The 23420-nt window shown below is 31.8% G+C and overlaps 1 protein-coding gene across 2 annotated transcripts in view; it reads left to right on the top strand.

Annotated features, from left to right (window-relative positions):
• The window catches only part of LOC147078532 (apoptosis-resistant E3 ubiquitin protein ligase 1), an 87191-nt gene extending 67157 nt beyond the window's left edge, over nt 1–20034 (top strand). Inside the window, exons 4-17 of one of the 2 annotated variants that reach the window (XM_085960197.1) lie at nt 892–1031; nt 2005–2145; nt 2610–2721; nt 3575–3768; nt 8689–8887; nt 9801–10024; nt 10614–10778; nt 11178–11355; nt 13729–13874; nt 13963–14106; nt 15410–15583; nt 16428–16580; nt 17283–17477; nt 18337–20034. In XM_085960197.1, the coding sequence (XP_085816323.1) occupies nt 892–1031; nt 2005–2145; nt 2610–2721; nt 3575–3768; nt 8689–8887; nt 9801–10024; nt 10614–10778; nt 11178–11355; nt 13729–13874; nt 13963–14106; nt 15410–15583; nt 16428–16580; nt 17283–17477; nt 18337–18507 (2336 nt within the window). In that variant the 3' untranslated portion in view covers nt 18508–20034. The remainder of the gene's footprint in view (nt 1–891; nt 1032–2004; nt 2146–2609; nt 2722–3574; nt 3769–8688; nt 8888–9800; nt 10025–10613; nt 10779–11177; nt 11356–13728; nt 13875–13962; nt 14107–15409; nt 15584–16427; nt 16581–17282; nt 17478–18336) is intronic. The other variant, XM_085960198.1, reaches the window with a different exon arrangement.
• The last annotated feature ends 3386 nt before the right edge of the window (nt 20035–23420 follow it).

Genomic DNA, 23420 nt, shown 5'->3' on the forward strand with positions numbered 1-23420 from the left:
TAACGTTTTGTCAAATCAAAAACAACGCTGAATTGATTTCATTTTTCAATAAGGTAAGTTTCCAGCGCACCCTCAAAAATTACAATCCAAAAAATCACCGGCCGCCACTGGTTATAACATCAAGATTAAATGAGCTTTCAAAACTTATTCAAAGCCAATGTACGTTAGTAAGATTTAATGGTGTTGCCAAAATAAATAAGTGCTCTGTGTTACATTATTTATTTTCATTATTGTCTGTATGAATTATTCTAAAAAACTTTTTTTTGATTCGCGACACCAAAATTATCACTCTAAACTTGTGTCTTAATAAAAGGTTAAGAAACCCTGTATTAATAAAAATAGGTACTTATTAAATCAATCGTAATAGTTTTAAGTATATTACATCAGCGATGTAATCCTACATTCCCACGTAATATATTATTATGACTCAATTGAGAGGTCTTCCTGTGTTTTTTTGTTAGTCTAACCACAAAATTATTAATTGACATAGTATTATGTATATATTCCTTTATCATTAAATTTCTAAAAATCTAACCATTACATTAAATGAAATAGTCAATAGTGCACTTGTTATTTCATTCTTATAATATTACTGTTTTGTTTATATTTTAAATAGTATGATTTTTCTGATTATTAGCTTACACCTAGCATTATTTTGTCGTGCTGATTATTTACATCTTGAGAGCAGGTAAAAAGAAACACTATTTATAGAAGGTGCAACGAAATCAGTCATTCAACTTTTGATAACCATGAACTAATGAATGATGGCAAAATATTATATTTATCTACAAGTATTCAGTCATTTTTATTTATTTATTTATTTATTCATGGTTTGTCTTGAATGTTGTAATATTTGGAATCAATACTAATTTGGTCGTTGTGGTCTTTCAGGTGGTATGCTGGTCGTGTCGGTATCAGTAGCTGGTCTGGTGACCCTGGCAGCCATGACACAACCCTCGCTGGCTCCCGAAGCAAAGCATTCCCTTCTGCAATACGTCACCGGAAAATACCTTCACCCTCCAAATTGCAAGGTCACTACACAATTATTTTTTTAAAACTCCAAACAATTATTTGTAGAGGTTCTCATTTACTCACAAGACTTCCTTTGTGGCTGATTAAAATAAAACAATATATTATATTAGTTTATTCACATTATTTAATAACAATCACAACCTGTTTCATCCACTTAGAAGGACATTGTCTACTTTCTTTATAATACGATAACAGGTCATGAGGACGAATCACAGTAATGTAGTAGTAGCAATGAAACGATCACAGAAACACACAGACTTTGAGAAAATCACATAGACGTATTGTGATCTCACTGGGAATCGAACCCGGAACTCCTGGACTGGAAGTCAGTGCCTTATGCGTAAGACTGTAAGGGCCACCATGATATGACAATATTAAGTACGCCCCTTGGATATCTCCTAAGCAGACGAAACCAGTCCTGATTGTTTATTAATTATGAGGATTGAATAAATATTGTTATGTTTAATCTTTATTAATACTTTGGACGCGGAAGACGCACCCGGCGCGTAATGACCAGGCGGCCGATCAATGTAATTAACGTGCATTTTAAGGTGCTAATTAAAAAATCATTATTTACTCAGCAGCGAATGAGTTAATAGAGTGGAACACCGATATTACATTTTCGGGATTCACGTTTTCAAATATGTTTATTGCGCTTATTCTGATAATTCGATCCATTTGCTCTGGTTTCTTTTTTCAAAATTTTAGATTCTGCACAAATTCATGAACAAGGTTTTTTTTAACATCAGCAATTTAGAAAATGATTATCGCACTTAGCAAAATATAAATGCAGGCGTCCATAAAAACATTCCTACGAAACGTCTGCCTAAATATATTAAAGCATTGAAATAATGACAAAAAAACTTAAAACTCAGTAATAAATCTATGATAAAAAATAAAAATATTTGATTATGAAGATAATTATCTAGCCATTTGTTTGATTAATTTTTATTCTGTTTCGGTCTTCCTCAGGTGGAATGGGAATGGACAGAACCCCAATCGGTTGGTGGAACCGTTTGCTTTATTGTAAAGTTCTATCAGCGCAACGGACAACCTTATCCCATTTGTGATACAGATCAACTGTGCGTCACCGTCTCGCACGGTGCCAGGAAGGTGAGTTTATTAAATTCACTTAGATCTTGAACTCTAAACCTACATTCATATCCACTATAATATGTAAAACCTCAATAATATCAAATAATAATCTAAAGATGACAGAATATTTAGATCTTTTGAATGCATTAAAATAATTTTATTGATTAGTTACACATTAGGATGTTAATACCGGAATTTTGCCCAATTTTTTTAATTGAATTATTGTTCAAACAACATTCTCTCAATAAATAAATTATCTTATGCATTCCTTGTCCCCAAATATATATATTTACACACCAAGGTTGTGATCTAGAAGCCGTGATATTGGTAGTATACTTATATATCAAGATGGCTGCCAGAAGAGGTGGTCGCTATCAAAAATTGAAAGCTATTAATGAACTGCCAATAATTAATTTTAATCTCTCACATGTAATTTGGAATATTCTTTGTTCTCAGAGGAATAATGCATTGAAATATTTCAGATAAGTACTGTGAGTGAATTAGGATCACCTACCGACCCCAACAATGCAAATATCGCCAAAGTTAAGTTCACAGTGAGGACATCTGGAGTGTACAACATTTCCGTTATGATTGGTAAGCTCTCATTCATTATCCATATTTTCATGTACTTAGAGTGCGAAAATTATAAGTTGAAGTGTCATGGCTGCCGTCGTGGCGCTGCGATATAATGAAAGGATTGTCACTATTGTAGTTCTCGAAACGGCCACGCTTCACGTTAAACTTGCCGCAGTCTATTAATGTTAATTTATAATTGGTCAAGATTTCACAGAATTAAAAATATTTATGCAGCCAGTTTTCGATTCAACATCAATTAGTAGGTATTTTAATGTTTTTTTAGCACATTATTTAAGGGTCCAAATGCCGTGGGAACATCAAAAATTTCTGGTATCTTCGGAAGCTATGCCTGAGTAATCCGTGGACTTGGAAAGATGTTTATTATATCATTTTGATGCCATATCCATATACAAATCAACATTTTATGATGAAATATAATATATTAATACCTTAAAAGGCTATTATAGTAAATAATAATAATAATAATTATAGTAAGAATAAAGCCATGTACGTCAGATTTCCGTGGTTATAGCACTTTTTGAATTACTCTTTTGCCGACACGTACATGTCTACATTGAATTTAATTGTTATGTAACATTATTATGTAACGCTAAGTATATGTGATAAATCTTCCATTGGAGTTTACAATTGACTCATTATCTCCTATAATAATAATCAGTATTTACCATAATATAATAATATATCATACTAGTGCCCTGGCATGAATTAGCTGCTCTTCTCCAATTTAGGATTTTCGTTTTACGTTTATCAAATTTTAGATTATGTCATTCATCCATTGCAACTTGGTTTGCTTTAATAGCTCGGTATTTCCTCTATCATAATTTAGTATCTTTCGGTATTTTTTTCACAGGAAGTGTAGCCATTAGCGGGAGCCCTTTCCACAAATCTTTTGTCTCTGGTGCAGTGGACCCGAGAAAGAGTGTTGTTGTGCGACATACAGCAACTCTGGTCTGTACTCAAAATACCCCTCACAATATCCATGTTCAGCCTAGAGATGCCTATAATAACCCTTGCACATTTCAAGCTAACGATCACCCTACCGATGTGAGTATTTTTGAATATTAATTATTATAACACAGTATATTACAACACAGTTAGTGTACATCCAAAACACATGTTTCCATAAAGTGATTCAGATGATTTGATTTATAAATCCAGTACTCTCGATTTTCCAATGGCGAATGGTGGAGATAGGCTGTGGAGAACCAATAAAAATAATGCATATTTTGTCAGTCATACTTATTTTATTGAACTAAGAAAACAAATTGCGGGTGGTATTGATTAGTTTTTAAAATTAAATTAAACCCTCCCTAAAGCAAACCATGATAGGATATTAGATTAAAAAATATTAATGAATTTTAGATATTTATAGAGAGGAGAATATTTTTTATCTACTGTAATTATTTTTTTTGAGGCAGTGTTTATTCGAATTTGTATTCTTAGTTTAATGAAATAACAAAATAAGAACGACTGACTAAATGTGCATTATTTATATCGGATCTCCACAGCCTACCTTTACTGTTATGGTTTGGTCTAGAAAGGGTTTAATTGAATTTTAAAAACTAACCAATACCATCTACAATTTTTATTCGTAGGTCAATGAAAATAAATAAGATTGACAAAGCTTAGTGTACACTATTTATGTCAGATCTCCACAGCCTACCTCTACCCTTCGCCACTGTGATTTACCAGGGGTCGTCTAACCAGGCAGTGAATCAATGATGATGAAATAAAACACAAGAATTCTTTATCAAATAATAATTTTTGCTGTTGAAACTGAGAATAATACTTTTTATTCATTTATTTAAATAAATTTTTGCGTTTGTAGTGTTCTCTCTATTGGGCTTTACGTTTTCTACGTTGCTAGTTGTTATTCTCATAAAAACACCATTATTATTAATTATTTTTGTATATACATAATATGTACCAGTAGCGAAGGGTGGAGGTAGGCTGTTAAGATTCACCATATATAACGCACATTAAACTTTGTTAGTTATACGCATTAGCGGCTTTAAGCCTGAAAACGGAGTAGGTCAATTTTGAATATATTATTTTAATTTGCCTTTTCGTTGTATACTTAAAAGACGTATTCCAAATTAGCTTTTTATACATTATAGAAGAAGTGCTAGAAATTGTTATAGGTAGGTTACTTACCCTTAAAAAAGTTTCCATTTTTCACGTTGTCAACTCATCGTTAACCGAAATTGCACCCAACACGTTATAATTTTTTGTAAATTAGGTCAAAAACCAAACGTTGTGTGTACATTTATACACCTAATAACTGTTGTACTTAATACTATTTAAGTACATACGATTAAAACAATCAAACATATTTTAATAAAACCTCCATTATAATACCTAGTGTTATGGAATGGCGGGATAATTTATATATAAACACTTTTTATATTTCCACTGATCTTATTAGAAGGTAACTTTATGATTAATATAGGTAGCAGATTACATTTTAATCGGTAACTTGTATACAATGGTTTAAATACATAAAATGCAGTCGATGGGTTTTACTCAAAGGTTGGATTTAAACTGAACTACAATTAATAACATATGAAACTTTCAGACAACAATGGTCAGTTTGAAATAATAAGCGATAACAAATAAGAATAAAAAGGTTTACCGCTTAAATGAGACCTTGTACCACAGAACAAAACTCTTGAAATATTTGTTTAGATGTTTTATATCATTCTGTTTCATTTTACATATTGAAAATAGTATAGCCATCTCGTTTTCAGCAATGACCAAAATTTAGTGTATGCAAGCGATAAAACAATATGAAAAAAAAGGCGTGTTTTGTGCTTTCTTTCTGTCTCATATATCGTCGCCTTAACTAGAAAACTGCTTATCTACAGTTTAGCAAAATGTTCAGGAGAGCATAAAAACTGAATAAAATCAGTTGTAACCAATATCATGTTGTGAATTTTACATATGTTACGTAAATAATAATTTTTGTTGATTTGGCATTCAAATATTAAGAAAAATTTCAACCTGTCTCCCAAAAAACACAAAAAATGCAGATACGTATTATTCTCTTTTCCTTACAAACATAAAATTTGGAGATACGCAGTTTGCGTAACTTATTTTAAGTATGCAAATTTAGTGTGAGGATACTAATATTACCCAATTATCAACACACAATGAATGTAACAGCATGATATAACAAGCTGAAAGAAGTACCTACATAGCAAGCTTTTCTCCTACCAAGTATAATCATAGGAAAATAAGTTTGAACTATTAACTTAGGGAAGAATAATATTTTATTAAAATGTTTACATATAAAATTTTTACAAAAATAGTTTCTTGCACACTCTGACATATCTATTTCTGCATTTTAAGGATAGCACAGTGGAAGTTGATCTTCTTGATGCTTTTTTCGTACTGGTTTTTCTATTTGTTGCGTTAACTGTTACAAGCGTATTAACCAACACTTTCTTTTCTGCCCAAGATAACTTCCAAAAAATCATTAAAAATAACTCTCCTCTCTACTGATATCGACTGACATTTTATAACAGAGCGATCTTTCTTTGAGGAACTGCAATTACACCTTTCTTTCAGTGTTCTTTTCTCTTTGCTGATGCCATACTTCCATTTTCCATTTATTTTCTTTTTTCCTTTGTAAGATTCACCCTTTTCTCTCTTTTTTGCGATTGCCCATTGGTTTTTATCCATCTGACCCGTTTGAGATCTTCGTTTATCAACTGTGTTATCTTCAGTTGACAGACTAGCTGTACCTCCTTTTTTGTATGTATTCCTTCTACCTGCTCTGCAAAGACTAACACATCGTCTAGCGAATTGTTATTCGAATCCATTTGGATGTAGTTTTGAGTCTCCACTTGCTCAATCAAACAATGAGTTGTCTCTAAATTGTTATTTGACTCCATTTGGATGTAGTTTTGAGTCTCCGCTTGCTCAAACAATGAGTTGTCTTTTCTTCATAACCATTTTCCACCTGTGCTACCGAAATGCAAATTTCACCTAATTCAAGATTGTTTGAATCAATTGTATTTACAGTCCTTGTCTCCACTGGTTCAATTTTCTTTGTGAGACTACCATCATCATTGACGTCGTAATTTTTAAGGGCATTCATAATTTTATGGGCTCTTAACGACGACATGGTTGATTTCTGTAACATAAAAATTCAATGTGTCACTAACCCCTTCCGTGAATTTTAATAAAACAAGTAAATAACCATAATAATATTTATTATCAAACTGTAAATTATTTTTTATACTTTTGTAGTGTCAGTAATTAAGTTTTAGTACAAGAAATGGGATCAACAAAAATAATAATAGCATATTAATCGTATTACAAACGCCCGCAAACTGCGTATCTACTGACACACTCTTATGAGAAAAGTAGGTATCTACCACAGTGAATTTAAAGTTCATTTTAAACATGTAAACAGCACTTTTTTATGTAAACTTAATATTTAATGATATTATAATGACATAACATACCTAGAATAATGTGAAGATTCGTTTAAAAACACCAAATTTGAGCAATTGAACTAGTCTGAACAGGAACGTTGCTCGCTGCTCGCCAAACTTAGAGCGAATGAAAGCAGATACGCACTTTTCTTGTCACTAATATGATGTTAGAAGTTACGCATTTTTCTAAAGCGAAGATTGTGCAAATGCCATATTTTTTTTAATTATACGTAGTTTGCAGTTCGATGACGTACAAAATTCTCTACAAAATGGCGTTCTCAACTTTTTTTCGACCAAATACGTAGATAAGCAGTTTTCTAGTTAAGCCGACGATATGACAAATGAGAGAGAAAGAAATATTATTAAAAAATATGAATCTCGGCATTCATGAAACTGACCGAGCAGCGAATGACTGCGAGAGTTGAGATACGTGTGTGTTTATGGTGGTTAGATACATGTGCATATACATTAGTGTGCGTCACGTTACAATCGCTCGCCAAAACGGGAAAAGGCGTAAGATAATAATATATAGGAGATAATTGACATTGTATAATGTATATAGATTGTAAGATATTTATTTTTGGGAGGTCATTGACTATTTGACCTCTAAGGCCAGCCGCTACTGGTTATACGTATTTATTTTAATTGAACTAAGGCCTTTTTCAGACGGGACACCGTTGTCGCGCTCGTATATAATAAGGAGGCTTTTGTATTTGAATAAAGCGGCCTTTGTATTATCTTTATGAACGCCCCAGAGCTAGTGAGTCAAGCCATAATTTCGCATTATAAATTAGAACATAAACCTGGCTACGGTAATAAAAACAAGTGTATCGGCGGCTTGAGAATGTAGCGGCCGACGGAAAAGTGTACCGGGCACGCGTTGACTCATTAGCTCTGGGGCATTCATAAAAATAATACAAAGGCCCCTTTATTCGAATACAAAGGCCTCTTATATCTAATTATATAAGGGCCTAAGATTACAATTTACAGATGGTGTTGGTTAGTTTTTTTAATTCAATTAAACTCTGCATCAACTAAACCATAATATTTTTAGTATCTTTTGAGCGATACAACAAAATTGTGCACACTTTTTCATTCATACTTATTTGTTTTCATTGGATTAAGAATACATATTACACATATTGTTTGCTCATTTTTTAAAATTCATTAAGCCCTGCCTAAACCAAACTATAATAGATAAAAAATATTATTCTATCTATAAAATATCCAAAGTTACCTATGATTTATTTGCATAAGTTCAGATATTTTATAGACAGGCGAGTATTTTTTTACTATTATCAATTATGGCTTGGTTTTCGCAAGGTTTAATTGAATTTTAAAAACTAACTAACACCACCTGTAAATTGAAGTCTTATTTCAATGACAACAAATACGTATGACTGACAAAGTTTAATTTGCACTATCTATGGCGGATCTTGACAGCCTACCTATACCCTTCGTCACTGATATATACACATATATTAATTTTCACCATTGTTATTATACCATGTTTCATTATTTGCAGGGATACAGCATACATATTTCTCCGTTAGGTTGTCCAGTGGATGAGAAGCTGTCATCATCAGCGACGTACAATTATGATACAGTGAACCAGCGCCTTGTTGTGACTATTTGTTTTACACAGCATGGAATCTATCGTGCCTTATTAAACTTCAACGGAATTACCTTACACAATGGAGAATTCGACTGTATTGTCCTCACAGGTTTGATTTTCTTATTTATATGATCTATTTACCATCAATATAGTTTGTATGAAATTGCCACACTAATATGTCAATATAAAAAGACATATGTATATATGAAACTAGAGCTGAAAGAATGGTTATTAAGACTAATGATTAAATTTGCTATACAAGTCACTTTGCACTGTTATCGCCAGCATCTGTCTAAACCTGCAAGCATTTAAATACAATATTTAGATTCACTCAATCCCATAAATTAGATATTGCCAAGATAATCCCTAATATTATGTTGAGCAAGTGGCTTACATCCATTTCTCATAAAAAACAAAAATCTCTTGATACAACCTTCACCCCGTGGAGGCTCATGTGATCTTCTAAGAATAGAATGTGGCTATAAAAAAAACATATATTGACCATTTCATTTCAAATACGAGACATGGTTGACTTGTACCGAAACCAAAACATTCACATAAACTATGAACTATATGTAATTAATTCTAAGAATAGTTTATAATCGCCATTTACCACAATGCGCCAACATATAAAATATTAATTTTTCAATGGCTACCAGTTCGATCACAATAAAAACATAGAATTGCCATCAAGCGTTGTAATAAACCCCTTCTAGTTATAGTCTAACCTCTTTGATTTTTAACACTTTTTAATTTTGCCTCTATGTGCTGCTCTCTTCCGTGGGCACTTTTAAATTAAAGTCATGTAAATTCAGTCAAAGCTCACTTGGGTGCATGCCGTCCTCAGTCTTGGGTAACTGCTCCTGATATTCCCAGTCATAAAATATACTGATGCTTCACACCAAACATAGGGTCCCTTGGTACACCCAATTAAGACCGGACGTGGTTTGGTGGGGCCATTAACTTCAATGTCCAAACTCTTTGGTAAATGTACCTACTAATTATTCATGTTTCTTTTGTAGCAAGCGACGCTGCGATAGTCCAGAAGAATGTCTCGTCTAAGAGTCATAACATTTGTTACGAAGCCAGATTACTTTCTTCTCTCCACGGATCGACAGCTGACAAACCTCCCAGGTCTCGTAAGGTTCTCTGCCACGTCAGTCCCAAACAACTCACCCTTAAGGAGATGATTCTCAAATTTATTCCAAAGAGATTAGCCACATTCAGACTATGCCCATCTACCAAAGTAAGTTACAAGTCAGCTGATTTAAATTATTGTATTTAGTATATAACCATATATGTACCATACATTATTATGTGAAGTTTCCTTTTATCCTTTAAATAAATGCACGCACTGCGTATACAGTGTCCCTAGCATCCTGGTAATACTACTCGAAATACATTGATTGCAACACTATGTCAGTTGACTCATGCGTACAAAAAATGTCAAACTAATAAATTTCAATAGCTTGAATATCTAATATTATAAGACATTTCTAATTCTGCTAGTCTTTTGTGTTTGAATAAATAATCGGTACTCAATACAACTTTGCTTTGTCAAAAATAAATAAATGACATTCAATACTATATTAAATTTACTTGATTTCTGTTTACAATATATCTGTCACTTGTTGTTTGCTTGTATGCGTCTGAAAATTTTAGTACATAACGAATTTTTTTTTTTTTTTAACGCATACGCCCACTTATTTCCATAACTTTCACTAAGCATACAGCCCTTAATTTTATAATCATATTTTATTTTATTCATTGGGTAATCTTTGGATTGGACGTAAAAGTCTAATTTTATTTTGACATTTATCTTTTGTTTTTTCTAGCTCATATTCTGCTCCGGGAGCGGTGTTCCCGGGACAAGTGGAGTATTTCTTGTCGACGATGGAACGCAACCGCCTATTGAACTCTCTTCACCGGACAGAGATGTAATAGCGGCTACTTTTACGCAGTTCTTACTCAAAAATATTGGCGGCTCAGAAACATTTAAGGTAAAACAAATATATCAAACCGCACGATAGACAGTGTCGTAATAGACAATATTTGTCTTGCGAAGAGTCATCTTGAAAATTATATAGTAATGTGTGATATTGATAAGAAAACGTATTATAAAATGATCGATATCATAGAGGTTTGTGAGAGCGCCATACTTCTTAGCATCGATAAAATTAATAGGATTTAAAATTTGACAGTGTTCTATTGAAAATGAGAAATTTCTTGAAGTACAGTTAACCAAAGTTAATATTAATTACTCCTGAGATATGGATATATCTGGTATTCAACTGAAATATGCATTTTTTGTTATTCGCCTGTAGTGAGTTGTGATCGGTTAAACCAGAAGCAAGTTAAGTACTGCTTGTAGAAATAAATGCACTAATATTTTGTTCCAGGATAAGCAAGACTTTTTCTATTGTGAGGTGAGAAAGTTTCACAGTCGCCACCAGCACGAGAAGCTGTCGATGCGAGTTTGCCGAGAGAACTTGGTCCAGAGCAGCTTGAAAGCCACAAAACACTTCAGTGTTGCCGACTGGTGCCGCAACTTCGATATCACATTTCAGGGAGAACAAGGTAAAATGATTCACAAATCGTGTAAATTTCTATAGATCATTCACAGATGTCGGACTAATGAGACCTGTCCAAATAAAATCAGTACAAGTTTTTAAAAATAAACACTACTGTGAAGATAAACCATTGATGTATTTTTATATTTTTTAATAAATACTGATGAAACTGACGGAAAAATTAACTCTACCTGCATTGTAACACGGGTCAATAATTTGCAAACTGTGTTAATTTGTTTATGTCAATTTTATTCTTATTTTTATTTAAAATAAAAGATAATTAAATTTTATGCAACATTTTTAGAGAATTGTTATAAATATATATTGTGTGTAGGTACTTACTTAAAACTGAACTCTACCTGCATTGTGATAAGGGTGATTCTTACAGATTTTAGTCACATGTGTACACATAACCATTTTTTTGTTCAGTTATTCTATGGAATGATATATCCTCTAGAAACAGTCAAAAAATGAAAAGTGCCCAAGAGACATCATTTTTACCACGTTTTTCTTAGCTCGTATTCATGTTTGTTCGGTGGTTGTTTATCCAGTACAAATATTGCAATCGATTTTAAACTAACTTCCCGACTGGCTAGACATTTGAAACTTTTAGAATATATCAGAACACGATGCCAATGCATTCTTTTAATACTTTTAGCCATCTTTTTTTTCCAGAATTGAATTCATTTTCAGTTAAGGAAGAAATCCGTAATCCAATCCACTATTAATGGTTGCTAAGGGGGTGGTCCTAGCAACTAAATTATTAATATATACTTGCGTTACTATGGAAATAAAAATGACATTTCAGTATTCTATATTTGTTTGTTTTTTGCAAAATAGCAAAAAAATGGTTTGTTGACAATTGCCTTATTTCGAGTGCTTAAAGTCAGACAACGTTATCTACAAAAAAGTGTTTTTTTTTTTTTTTTTTGAGATTAACGTTATTTTACATTTAGGGCTACATGATAGTCAAACAACGTTATGTCAATCTTTTCTAATTTTTAATTAAATCGTCAGTAAAGTTTAACGCTAACTACATAAGTTACCCTTGTTTTCATATTTTTTTTAAACTATCCCTATAAATTTTAACATCATCATAAGCAAGATAAATGTACAATACACAATAAAATATAAAATATTAACATTAGGTTTTAAATAAACCTTTCCCTTGTTGAGTTACAAGAATCTAAAATAACGATTTTTAGCTCTCCTGTAAAGTTGCACCTTTTGTAGATAGTGTTGTTTGACACTAAGCCCTCGATTTGTCCTAAATTATTAATACATAGAATTGTCAAGTTTATATGATTCAACAGAATTTAAAAACGTGGTATATAAAAAGTTCTTTTTATCTTGTAATTATTAATGGTATCACAGTGCGAGTAAATGAACAGGGGCTAATTTGTATATATATTATCTTTTACCGTTTATATCAGTTTATTTTAGCCCCCCTCGCGCTTATCACATTTATCACTTTATGTATTCAGGCAGTTAATTATCACACAAAGTTAACTGTCAAAAGTGCTATCTTTTAACACCACCTCTCTTGGTATGCTAACTTTTAGTGCGATATAGAGTACGTTAATTATTACATATTGAAAATTGCGATGTGATATAAGACGATTTTGAAAAATAATTACGTCTGTGACGAGTAGTAACATAGTTTTTTTTTAAACATACTGCAATGACATGACTAATAAAATTATAGGTTAAGTTGATATGTTCAATTCTTGTTGACGTTACAATACAAAATTTCGAGCATCCCGAGGTTCAGGTAGAATACCCGGAATTTGACCGAAGTCCACAAATAAGAGATGTATTTCACACACCATGTATACCAACTTAAATTTTCAGTGTATTACGAATTTGCAAATTATTGTAGCTAACCGCTGATAACTGCCTTGTATATGGAATTGCTTCCGTGTTAACTGTTAAGAATAGCTGTGCTGATGGTCCTTCATACAATGTGTTAGAGTTAGATGGAAGACGCATAGAGTGACAATCTATTCAAGATATTTATGTTACGCTTAATGCATCGAGAACTGTTGAGCTTTACCTAGTCTTGATGCACCGTCTGGAGTCTAAGTTACTGTGTCATCATCACAAATGAGGGTTGTCTTTTGTTTAATTGAACATTCTACAAATTCTTCTAAACAGTAATATTGCCAAGTGGTAAAGTTTCCACTTATGAAATCATGGAATGTGGGTTCTGATCCAGCGTCTGGGAAATTATCATGTTTTTCTATTGAATCCAGAGCAGAAACCTAATATATTGAGCAAGTGACTAATATCGAGGTGTCCAAGATCCACATCACACCCACATCCACATCAGTGAATTTAAATGAATGTGTCATTTAATGTATGCTATTGATATTATTTTCAGCTGTCGATTGGGGTGGGGTAAGAAGAGAGTGGTTCTCTCTTTTGTGCGGAAAGCTTTTCGATTCTCAATTTGGATTATTTAGCTCACTTCATGAATCCCCTACTGGCCTTGTGCATCCAAATCCTTGCCGTCCGCCGCATCTTAAGGTTTGTAAAACATTTTAATTATTTACTTCCATATCCAATAATTATGGTTACTGAACACCTGTAAATATGATGCTAATTTTTCTTTCAGCTGAAGCATTTTGAACTAGCTGGAAAAGTTGTGGGAAAGTGTCTTTATGAGAGCGCCCTCGGTGGAACTTACCGACAACTAGTCAGAGCGAGGTTTACCCGAAGCTTCCTTGCACAAATTATCGGACTGAGAGTACACTATAAGGTATGCCAATTTATCTACTTCAGCATAGGTCTCTTGAATCACCAACATTTGAATCCCAGAATTCTTTGATTAGATGAAACTGCTTACGTATACTTATGTAAAAAAAGCATAAAAAATAACACTTTTAAGAAATTTTGTATAATAAAAGTTAAAGATCCTGTAATCCCGAGGAAATCTATAAATATGCTAGATTCAAAACTTTTTTCGGGAATTCTTAAAACAATCATCAAGATTATAATAAAAAGTATTTCTACAGAATTTTATATTGATACAAAAACAACTGACTTACAATCGTAAAATATAATAAAAGTCAATAGTTTTTGCAAAAATATGAAACTATAAGTAACTACTATTTTTTTTATTCCGAGTAATCATTTTTTGTTTTATTTCTTAAATTTTCAATAAAAATACACTATTTTATTACAACATTTTTCTTAGGTCGTATTCTTATTTGTCCGGAGGTTGTGTGTCTGGTACAAATCTTGCAATCGATTTTTAACTAATTCCCGACTAGCTAGACATTTGAAACTTTTACGCAATCGTCAATGCATTTTTTTAATACTTTTAGCCATTTTTAAGTAGAATTGAATTCATTTTTAGTTAATTCTGTTTTCTATTAAAAGTTATTTCGATACCATTATTGTTTGCTAGGGGGTGCTAGCAACTAAATTATTAACAATATATACGTGCGTTACTATGGAAATCAATATGGAATGACATTTCATTATTCAGTATTTCTATCAAGTACAATTTTTTTGATCGTTTTAGCTAGTCAAGTCAAGTTTATATGATTCAACAGAAAATTTAAAAACATTGTATATAAATAGTTCTTTTTATTTTGTAATTATTTGTTAATAAAATCAATTCTGGGATCGTTCTGGAAATTCGATCCTAGTATTTCAAGGTAAAGAATTCGAACGGAATCCCTGTATTGCAATGCCTCCTTTAACCCTTAACTTCATGGTGTTGCAAACTGTATTTTTTTATATTTCTATGTGAATAAAATTTAATTTAAAAACTAGCAGCTCTCTGCAATGGACAAAGTATGTTGACAAAATAGTGATAGTTTTTATTCACAGATGTCACTGCTTAACATTAAATGTGATCGGTTATCGAATCATAACCTAACCTGAATATAGAGAACAGACTATGAATAAATAATAAGTGTTCAGATCAAAATTTATTTCTACATACATTCATAATATTTCATATTGAAACACGTATATGTAAAGTCAGTCTGATGGTATACATTGTCAATTGATTTTGTTTTCTGTAAACTAATTGAAATTTGTTCCTATTTCAGTATTTCGAGCAAGATGATCCCGAACTCTATTTATCGAAAGTGAAATACATTTTAGATAATGATTTAGACCAACAACCTTGTGCGGCGGAGCTGTTTTTCGTTGAAGAAGAATATGACAAAGCCGGCCATCTTTCTTGTAGTGTTAATCTTATACCAAACGGAAGCCATATCAAGGTAAGACTATTATTTTACCATCGACCCAAGGAGGTGTTTTAAATCATATTTTCACTCCTGCTTATGTAGATACCCGTATGCAAATTTAGCTAAAAGCGTATCCTATAATATACATGCATATTTAGGCATAGACAATGCATGGTCTTATAGTATTATATAAACATAGAAATTTTAAAGCATTCCATAGACGGTTTTTACCAGTGGATATTTTTAACGAGCATTGTTTGTAAATCGCATAAATTTGTTATTGAATCTAAATTTTCACTCAGTAAATTTTAATAATATTATATTACGCACTATCAAAACAATGATGTTGAAGAAAACCCTCTTCTGTCAGATAGAGCCTAAAATATGAAGGTGGAATGTAAAAATCGTCATTTTGCATTGCAGATTCATTTGTAGGTAGTAGGTTCATATTTTTGTGCTGAGATTTATTTGCCATTGACATAAAAACGGCCTAGTATCAGTATTTCAAGCGTTAAATAGTATGTCATACAATGAACATTCGATATTGAAAATATTTAGATGAACAATCACAAAAAAACCTAATTAACAAACCAACGTTGTTTCCCGAAAAATATTGAATTGTGGACTTGTCGCTTTTTGTAATTAGACGCCTCATATGTAATATGATAAGTTCGAGTGACGAGTACTTCATTATCGACTGAGATGGTCAGTTCTATTTTATATCAATAGATGTTACTATAGTACTACAAAAAATAAAAAATTTATGAACTCATCTAGTATTGTAGTGCAATCGATCTCTTTGGATCAAACTAATTTAATATGTACAATATGTATCCTGTTTGAGATAAGTAATCTTGTACTGATATATTATTTTCAGGTTTGCAACAGCACCAAACATCGTTACTTAGACGCATTAGCCCAATACAAGTTAGCAACACGGTGTAAGGAAGAGGTGGACTCATTTTTGAGGGGTCTTAATCAACTAATTCCAGATAATTTATTAAGTATATTTGATGAAAATGAATTAGAGGTGATTTTAAATAAACATTATTATTTATATTATAAAACTGTGGTTTCAAGAAAAAGGGAGAAAAACGTTAAATAAATATGTATCCAACGATATACTTCAGACTATATAAAATAAGTTTCGATAGTTTATTACGTTTCTGCTGATAATGACTTTTGCTTGAACAGTTATGATTAAGGTGACGCATCAGTGAAACGCCAAATAACTTTCAACTGTACGCGCGACGAAATTTTGTACTTGCTTCGCATTCATTGAGAGAACGTGGAGTCAGACACACGTCACTTTGCTGCGTGATGGCGACGGGCCAATTAATTCTAAAATCGTGTAAAGATGACTAAAAACTTTACCCATTTACTTTAAAAAGAAAACATGTCAATGAATATATTATTATTGTTACTAATAGAATAATAAACAGAACATAAAATGGACGTATGTTGGATTTATATGAGAAATAATATTTCGTTTGACAGGCGTCATTTTCACCCGCGAACCGCAATCCGCACATCGCCTAGCAACGATCTTTTTAGACCGTGCCTCAACTAATGCATGGCCTTAATGGTTAGTGGCATACATAACTGAATTTCATATTGTTCTGACCAACTTATCTCCCTTTTCCTTGACATCACAGAAATATGTGGCTATAATTTCTCCTATATTTATTGAAGTGTAATAAACTCTCTAATATATAGATGTGTTTGATTCCAGCTTTTAGTATGTGGAACTGGAGAAGTGTCGGTTTCAGACTGGAAAGCGCATGCGCTGGTTAACAAAAGCGGGCGGGAGTTTGAGCGAGTGCTGGGTTGGTTCTGGGCTGCTCTCACCAACTTCTCTACAGAAGAAAGAGCGAGACTTTTACAATTCACAACTGGCTGTTCGCAGTTACCTCCTGGAGGTTTTCAGGTAAGCTTAAATCACAAGCTTTGTCGGCTTTCCTTCATTCAATTTCATAGCTGATATAACTTTGAATTAACTTAAATTTTCTAACTAAATCCTTTAAACTGACTGTACTAAGCTGTACATAGTCTAGAGTTAAATTGTATGCCAAGTCCTGACATTTTCGATGTATAATTTTCATTGGCGTGTGGTGACTTTTGGTTATAGGTGCTGTTTGAAAAATATATATTTACCTACTATTTGCTATACATATATTATCATCTACTTAATAATAATCAATTAAGAAATTCACAAGCAATTTATGAAATGTAGAACCATTCGAAGCAGTATAGTTTAGTAAAATTTACCATAAAATTGTGCAATAAATGTATAATATTATTGATTGTAATTTATCGAACATGTCTGGGGGTGCTCCGCATCTACACAAACCGCACGCCACTGATAATATTCTAGAGTTAGTTATCAAATATGTATATGGGGTGATGCAATTTTTTTTTTTCCGACCATGTCCGATACTAATAGGAACATATGGGCCTCCACAGAGTAGAGGTTTGTATCAACAGATTTTTACGAGAAATGGATGTCAGCCACTTGCTCAACTTATTGGGTCCATACCCTGACTCACACACAAATTGAAAATCAATATGTGCACTTGCCAGACCCAGGATTCGAACCTGGGACCCACGGCGTTATAGTCCAATGCTTAAGCCGCACGGCCACTGTGGGTGACGCAATTATTGTTGCATATAATACCTATTAGTCCTCTTCTGTTTTCTAAATCTAAGAATGTTACAGAAAGTTAATACAATAATTGCAACCTAACTGTTCTGTCTCTAACTCATGTGATGCTTTTTACTGTTTATAGGAATTAAGTCCCCGCTTTCAACTGACAGCGGCCCACACGTTCGGCGCCCTCCCGACGGCGCACACGTGCTTCAACCAGCTATGCCTCCCCGACTACGACTGCTACGAGCAATTTGTCAACGCCCTCCTCTGGGCCATCAATGAAGGAAGCGAAGGCTTCGGCATGATCTAATTCTACATGAAACTGAAACATTTTCCTCACATTTTTGACCAATCAACTGAAATCAGTATTTGCTTCATTTTTTTTATGTCTTTTTAAAGTAAGCGCACAAGCTTCTTGTATTGACTGCGTACAAAAAACTAAATTAGTGAAGAATATTTTTATCTCGTGATAACACATCCTTCTTTAACTACCCAGACAATGCAATCGTACCGTTAAAACTGAAACATTTAATAGAATTTGGTGTTTACATTCTCATCAATTTATTTCTTATGATAATATTTGATTTGATTAACATAAAAATCTTAGTCAAAGAGCAATAATATTTAATTGTGAAAAACCAAATCTGATTTTAGTTTTATCTTAACACTTTCCCTTGGGAAAAATGTCTTATGTAAGAAATATATAGTCTTGAAATGAGTCTCAATAATTTTTGTTGTCGTGTATTGCAATAACTGATGATCACTGGTTGGCGTCAAAGGAAGAAAACGTGCGCCTTCAGGATGAAGCGGCGTCATCACAAAAGCGACTGAAATAACAACGGCTAAAGCGATCAGATCAGATAGATGAGTTTGTCGGTGATGCCCTTAATTTCAGTGATCATCATTAATTACTTTGTAATGAGGCAATGGATATAAAGAGATATTGCAATAACTCACGCTCATAGCAATAACTCGTATCTCTTGTCATCTAATCTTATCTTATTTGCAAATATTTCTTGTATGTAAGCAATATTATTTTATTTTATTTATCAGTGAATAATTTGAACCACATTTCAATGTAACTCGGTAACAATTCTCTGAGCCGACATTGAAGTGAAACAGAATATGTATTTTGTTGTTTTTTACAGAATATATTAAAATATGTATGTGAATAAATTGAAATATTAATTGTATTTGTAACTCTCGAGCAGATCTGAATTTAAAAAGATATTGTGATATATGTAAGTGTTTTAAAACAGAATGTATTTATTTGAAAAAAATCAATCAATGAATCGTGTAATGAAAAAAATTTATGAATTTGAATGAAGAAGGCATCTATTGGATCACGAATTGATTAATTTATCATTATCGTAATAAGTTCATAGATTAGGTAAGATAAAATTATCAGTATTGTTTCTAAGAGATTATTGAAATTAGCAATAGAAATTGAACCAAGGTAAGGTTTTCTGTAAAGATATTATATTGTAAATAACCTGATGTTTAGACCAGTAATTTATTGTTCAACTGCCATCCAATACAATTATGGTGAACGGAATTATTGAATATCATGTATCTAGTCAAGTGTAAATAAATGTATTATTAAATTCGATCGTGTATAATTTCCAATCGCATATAAATCTCCAATCCATTGTCTGTCATTACAAGGCGGTCGAAACATTTTATCACAATCCGTAATGAAAATTCTTGAAGTAAAGTTAATAAATCTCCACTCGCCATGGACTTATATTTAGATTTATTGGCCTGCACGGATTGAACGACATATCCCAAAAAAAAATGAGTTAAGAATGTTATATCCTAGTTAAAACCTTTACTTACCTATATGAAAAAAAATTAAACAGGCTTTCAGAGAGATTTGAACTAAGTTCCATTATCCTCAATTGTGTACACATTTAAGAAACAACAAAACTGTTAGATGAAATTATCACAGCTTAGCAAAAACTTTGCTTAATTTATAATCAATGCATTCAATTTAGATTTTCGAACAGCATTAAATGTGTGTAAGTATTGACTTTACGAAATCTACTTCTCACATTTTTTTATTAAGTTGGATATATGATATCTGTGCATGTTTTCTTTGTGCTTTTCTTATATCCGAACTGTTTACACGGTCGTGGATATGTCCATAAGTGAGACAGTTTATTACCATTGATAATAAAGAAAATACTTGAAACCATAACAAAACCTTGAAGTTAAGCTACATTTTAATGCACCATTTGCATCTATTAAATATGTTGAGCTGCTAAATTACCTTTTGTCTGACTCATAGTTAACATAATGCACATACGTATTGTTTATATGTAAAAAATGTATTACCGATTCCCTTCCATAAAAATAATAAATTATTCTACAAAAAAAAGAGCAATAAGTTATAATTATCGATTTGTAACATATAAAAATTGATAAACGTAATAATATTGGCACACTTAATAATTGTAGGCCTAATGCATTTTTTACAAAATGAAGATTTAGAGCATTGTACAAATTTAAATTAACACTTGAGATAATTTAGGAAATTTAGGAAAAATAATATTTTACATGAGTTTTGAAAATAATCTACAGGATACCGATTAAGTATCGATTAGATATTTTGCTAGCCAAGTAAAAATACTGAACCTGGCAAAGATATTATTTTGATTCTTTTGCGTTTAAACTCCATCATTTCAAATATTGTCTATAGCTACCTGTTGGTTGTAAAAAATATGAAGTTAAATTTGGGATGGTGTAAAATTTTCTTTCAAGAACTTGGAAATCTTTTTTCAATAATATTCTAATTTAAAGCCAATAGAACCTCGGCTATCCGCATTTCTTTTTGATTATCAGTGCCTTGTGATTACAAGAAAAAGGCACAATTTAAAATAAATAATTAGTAAAAAAATCAATTTGTCATTAAAAAATTGTTAAAAGGTGTTTATTTTGGAAGAAAAATAGATATTTTATAATTTTTTCAATTATCCAGAGTTATCGTTATCTGAACTATCTTCATACCCAATTAATCCAGATAATCAAGGTTCTACTGTATACTAATAAGAAATTTGGAACAACCTCAGAAGCATACCTATAAAAAATCCCAGAAAAAATAGTATTAGAAGTTATAGATACAACCAGGGCTTCGAACCGGTACTGAACCAAAAACCAGAGAAACCGTTATTTTTGTTGGAACGAAAATCAAAACCATACTAAAAAAAAAATATCAGTTTTTTCGGTTCGGTACATATTCAAACACGCACGTTAGCATGATCTTACATATAATTATAATTACTTACTTTTAATTCTCATATATTATTTTAAAAATTTATGACTACAGCCTTGAGGTGCAGCATAACCATTGCTTTCAGAGCGTGGCGCCGGGTTATCATACAGGTACCATAAAATAATGTTCTAAATTATGGTAGAAAATAAATATTTAATACAAATAAAAATATTTAAAAGTTATTCACTCGGAGCTGAACCGAAAGCTATTTTTTTCGGAACAAAAACTAGAACCGAACCAATACTTATATATTTTTTTACTTGAATCGGAAACGGAATGTCGAAGCACTGGATGCAACTATCAATCACGCGGAAATTTCTTAACAATCATGCATTTAATGCTATGTTATTTAAAATCAAGGTCGAGGTATGAAGCCAGTTACCTATATTGTCTAAATTTATTAAGTGCTTCAGTTGTATGACTATTAATAATGTCGTCATAATTAAGTAGGGTGCAAATGGCTAAACTGATAAAGCACATTGGCCGGAATACAATGGATGCAAGTCCTGTCCGATGCCCTATTTTTTTAAAGTGTTTTGAAATTGGGTATACATGTTGAAATCAAGATATTTTAATAATATTAACTTAGATTTCTAGACGGTGTCCAGGTCTCTAAATTAAATCCAATGTATATGTGTGGGTCCAATTCCTATCCGGTACATTTTTTCTAATAGGGATAGTTGTTCCAAATTATGTATGTTCAATGAATAATGTTGCATTCTTAAATCTTGCATAATATCAATCATTGAAAAAAAATAATAAATTCCTCACTAATACTTCACCCGTATACCATTAAGTAATTACATTACAACTAACTCTCCATGTATTTTTGACCAGTATTTTCAATGAATGAAAATGATGGAGTTTGAACACAAATTCTACTTTAAATATTCAACATAATCGACGCTGGTTAATATTATTATTTGAGATATCTATTAATGCTTACGTCTTGACAAGGGAACAAAATATTATAATGTAAATTATTTTGTTTTTTAATTAAATCAATTATATTTTTAACTCCGGCTAGTCACAAATATTATAAATAATAATATGTAGTATTTATTTAATTATATCTATTTATTGTGTCATTTAATCGCCCCCTAATTGATTTTGTATTATAAAACTCCCTTTTTTTAATCACTTCGGCCTTAAAGATCCATCTTTTGAATATTCGGCCTTATCGTTATACTGTGATCGTTACTTGTATGGTGTTTTAATAAAATCGTAAGCCGATACGTATTATTTATTCTTTCATTTAGAATTATTGCTAGTATCAACTTTGTCCGAATTTTTGTTGAACACTTTGTTATAATTTTAATGTTATGCGCTTCTAGAATAATAATGTAAAGGTAGAATGAATAAGTTTTATATTACGCTTAAGGTTGTGAAGGTTAATCAACTTTCTGTGATCGCTTTGTCTCATTTAGAATATTTGCAATAATTATTATTGCCACATTTGTAAATATTTTAGTCATTCCATCTGATAGTTTACCAATTAAATAACCTATAGTTTTTATTTAAATGGCAACATGTTTATATTGTTTTTTTAAATTTATTAAATTGATAATTTTTATTTCGTAGAATTACACATTACAACCGTACAATGTGAATTAATAATGGTATCAGATCGAGAGTAAATGATGTTAAGGGAAAAATATTCAAAAAATGATGCAGCCAACTCAATTTCCAAAAACGTTGAGCATATCAAAAATAAATAATCAAATAGACAATGTTTACAATTTATTTGCAAATAAAAATATGACATCCGATTTTTTATGTAAAATCTGTGGACTGCATCTGTAGTCAAACATTATTTACTCCTGACACCTTCAATAATAATTATGGGGGATCCTTATACCAACAGAGCACCTAGCGGAAAAATATGAAGCTTGCAATTTGAGACATTTTTTTGATAATATAATTATGTATCTGAAAACAAATAAAAGATTTTT

This window comes from Rhyacophila brunnea, unplaced genomic scaffold (genome assembly GCF_057557595.1).
Source record: "Rhyacophila brunnea isolate RB1 unplaced genomic scaffold, BYU_Rbru_1.0 scaffold_11, whole genome shotgun sequence".
In the NCBI taxonomy this organism is placed as follows: domain Eukaryota; kingdom Metazoa; phylum Arthropoda; class Insecta; order Trichoptera; family Rhyacophilidae; genus Rhyacophila; species Rhyacophila brunnea.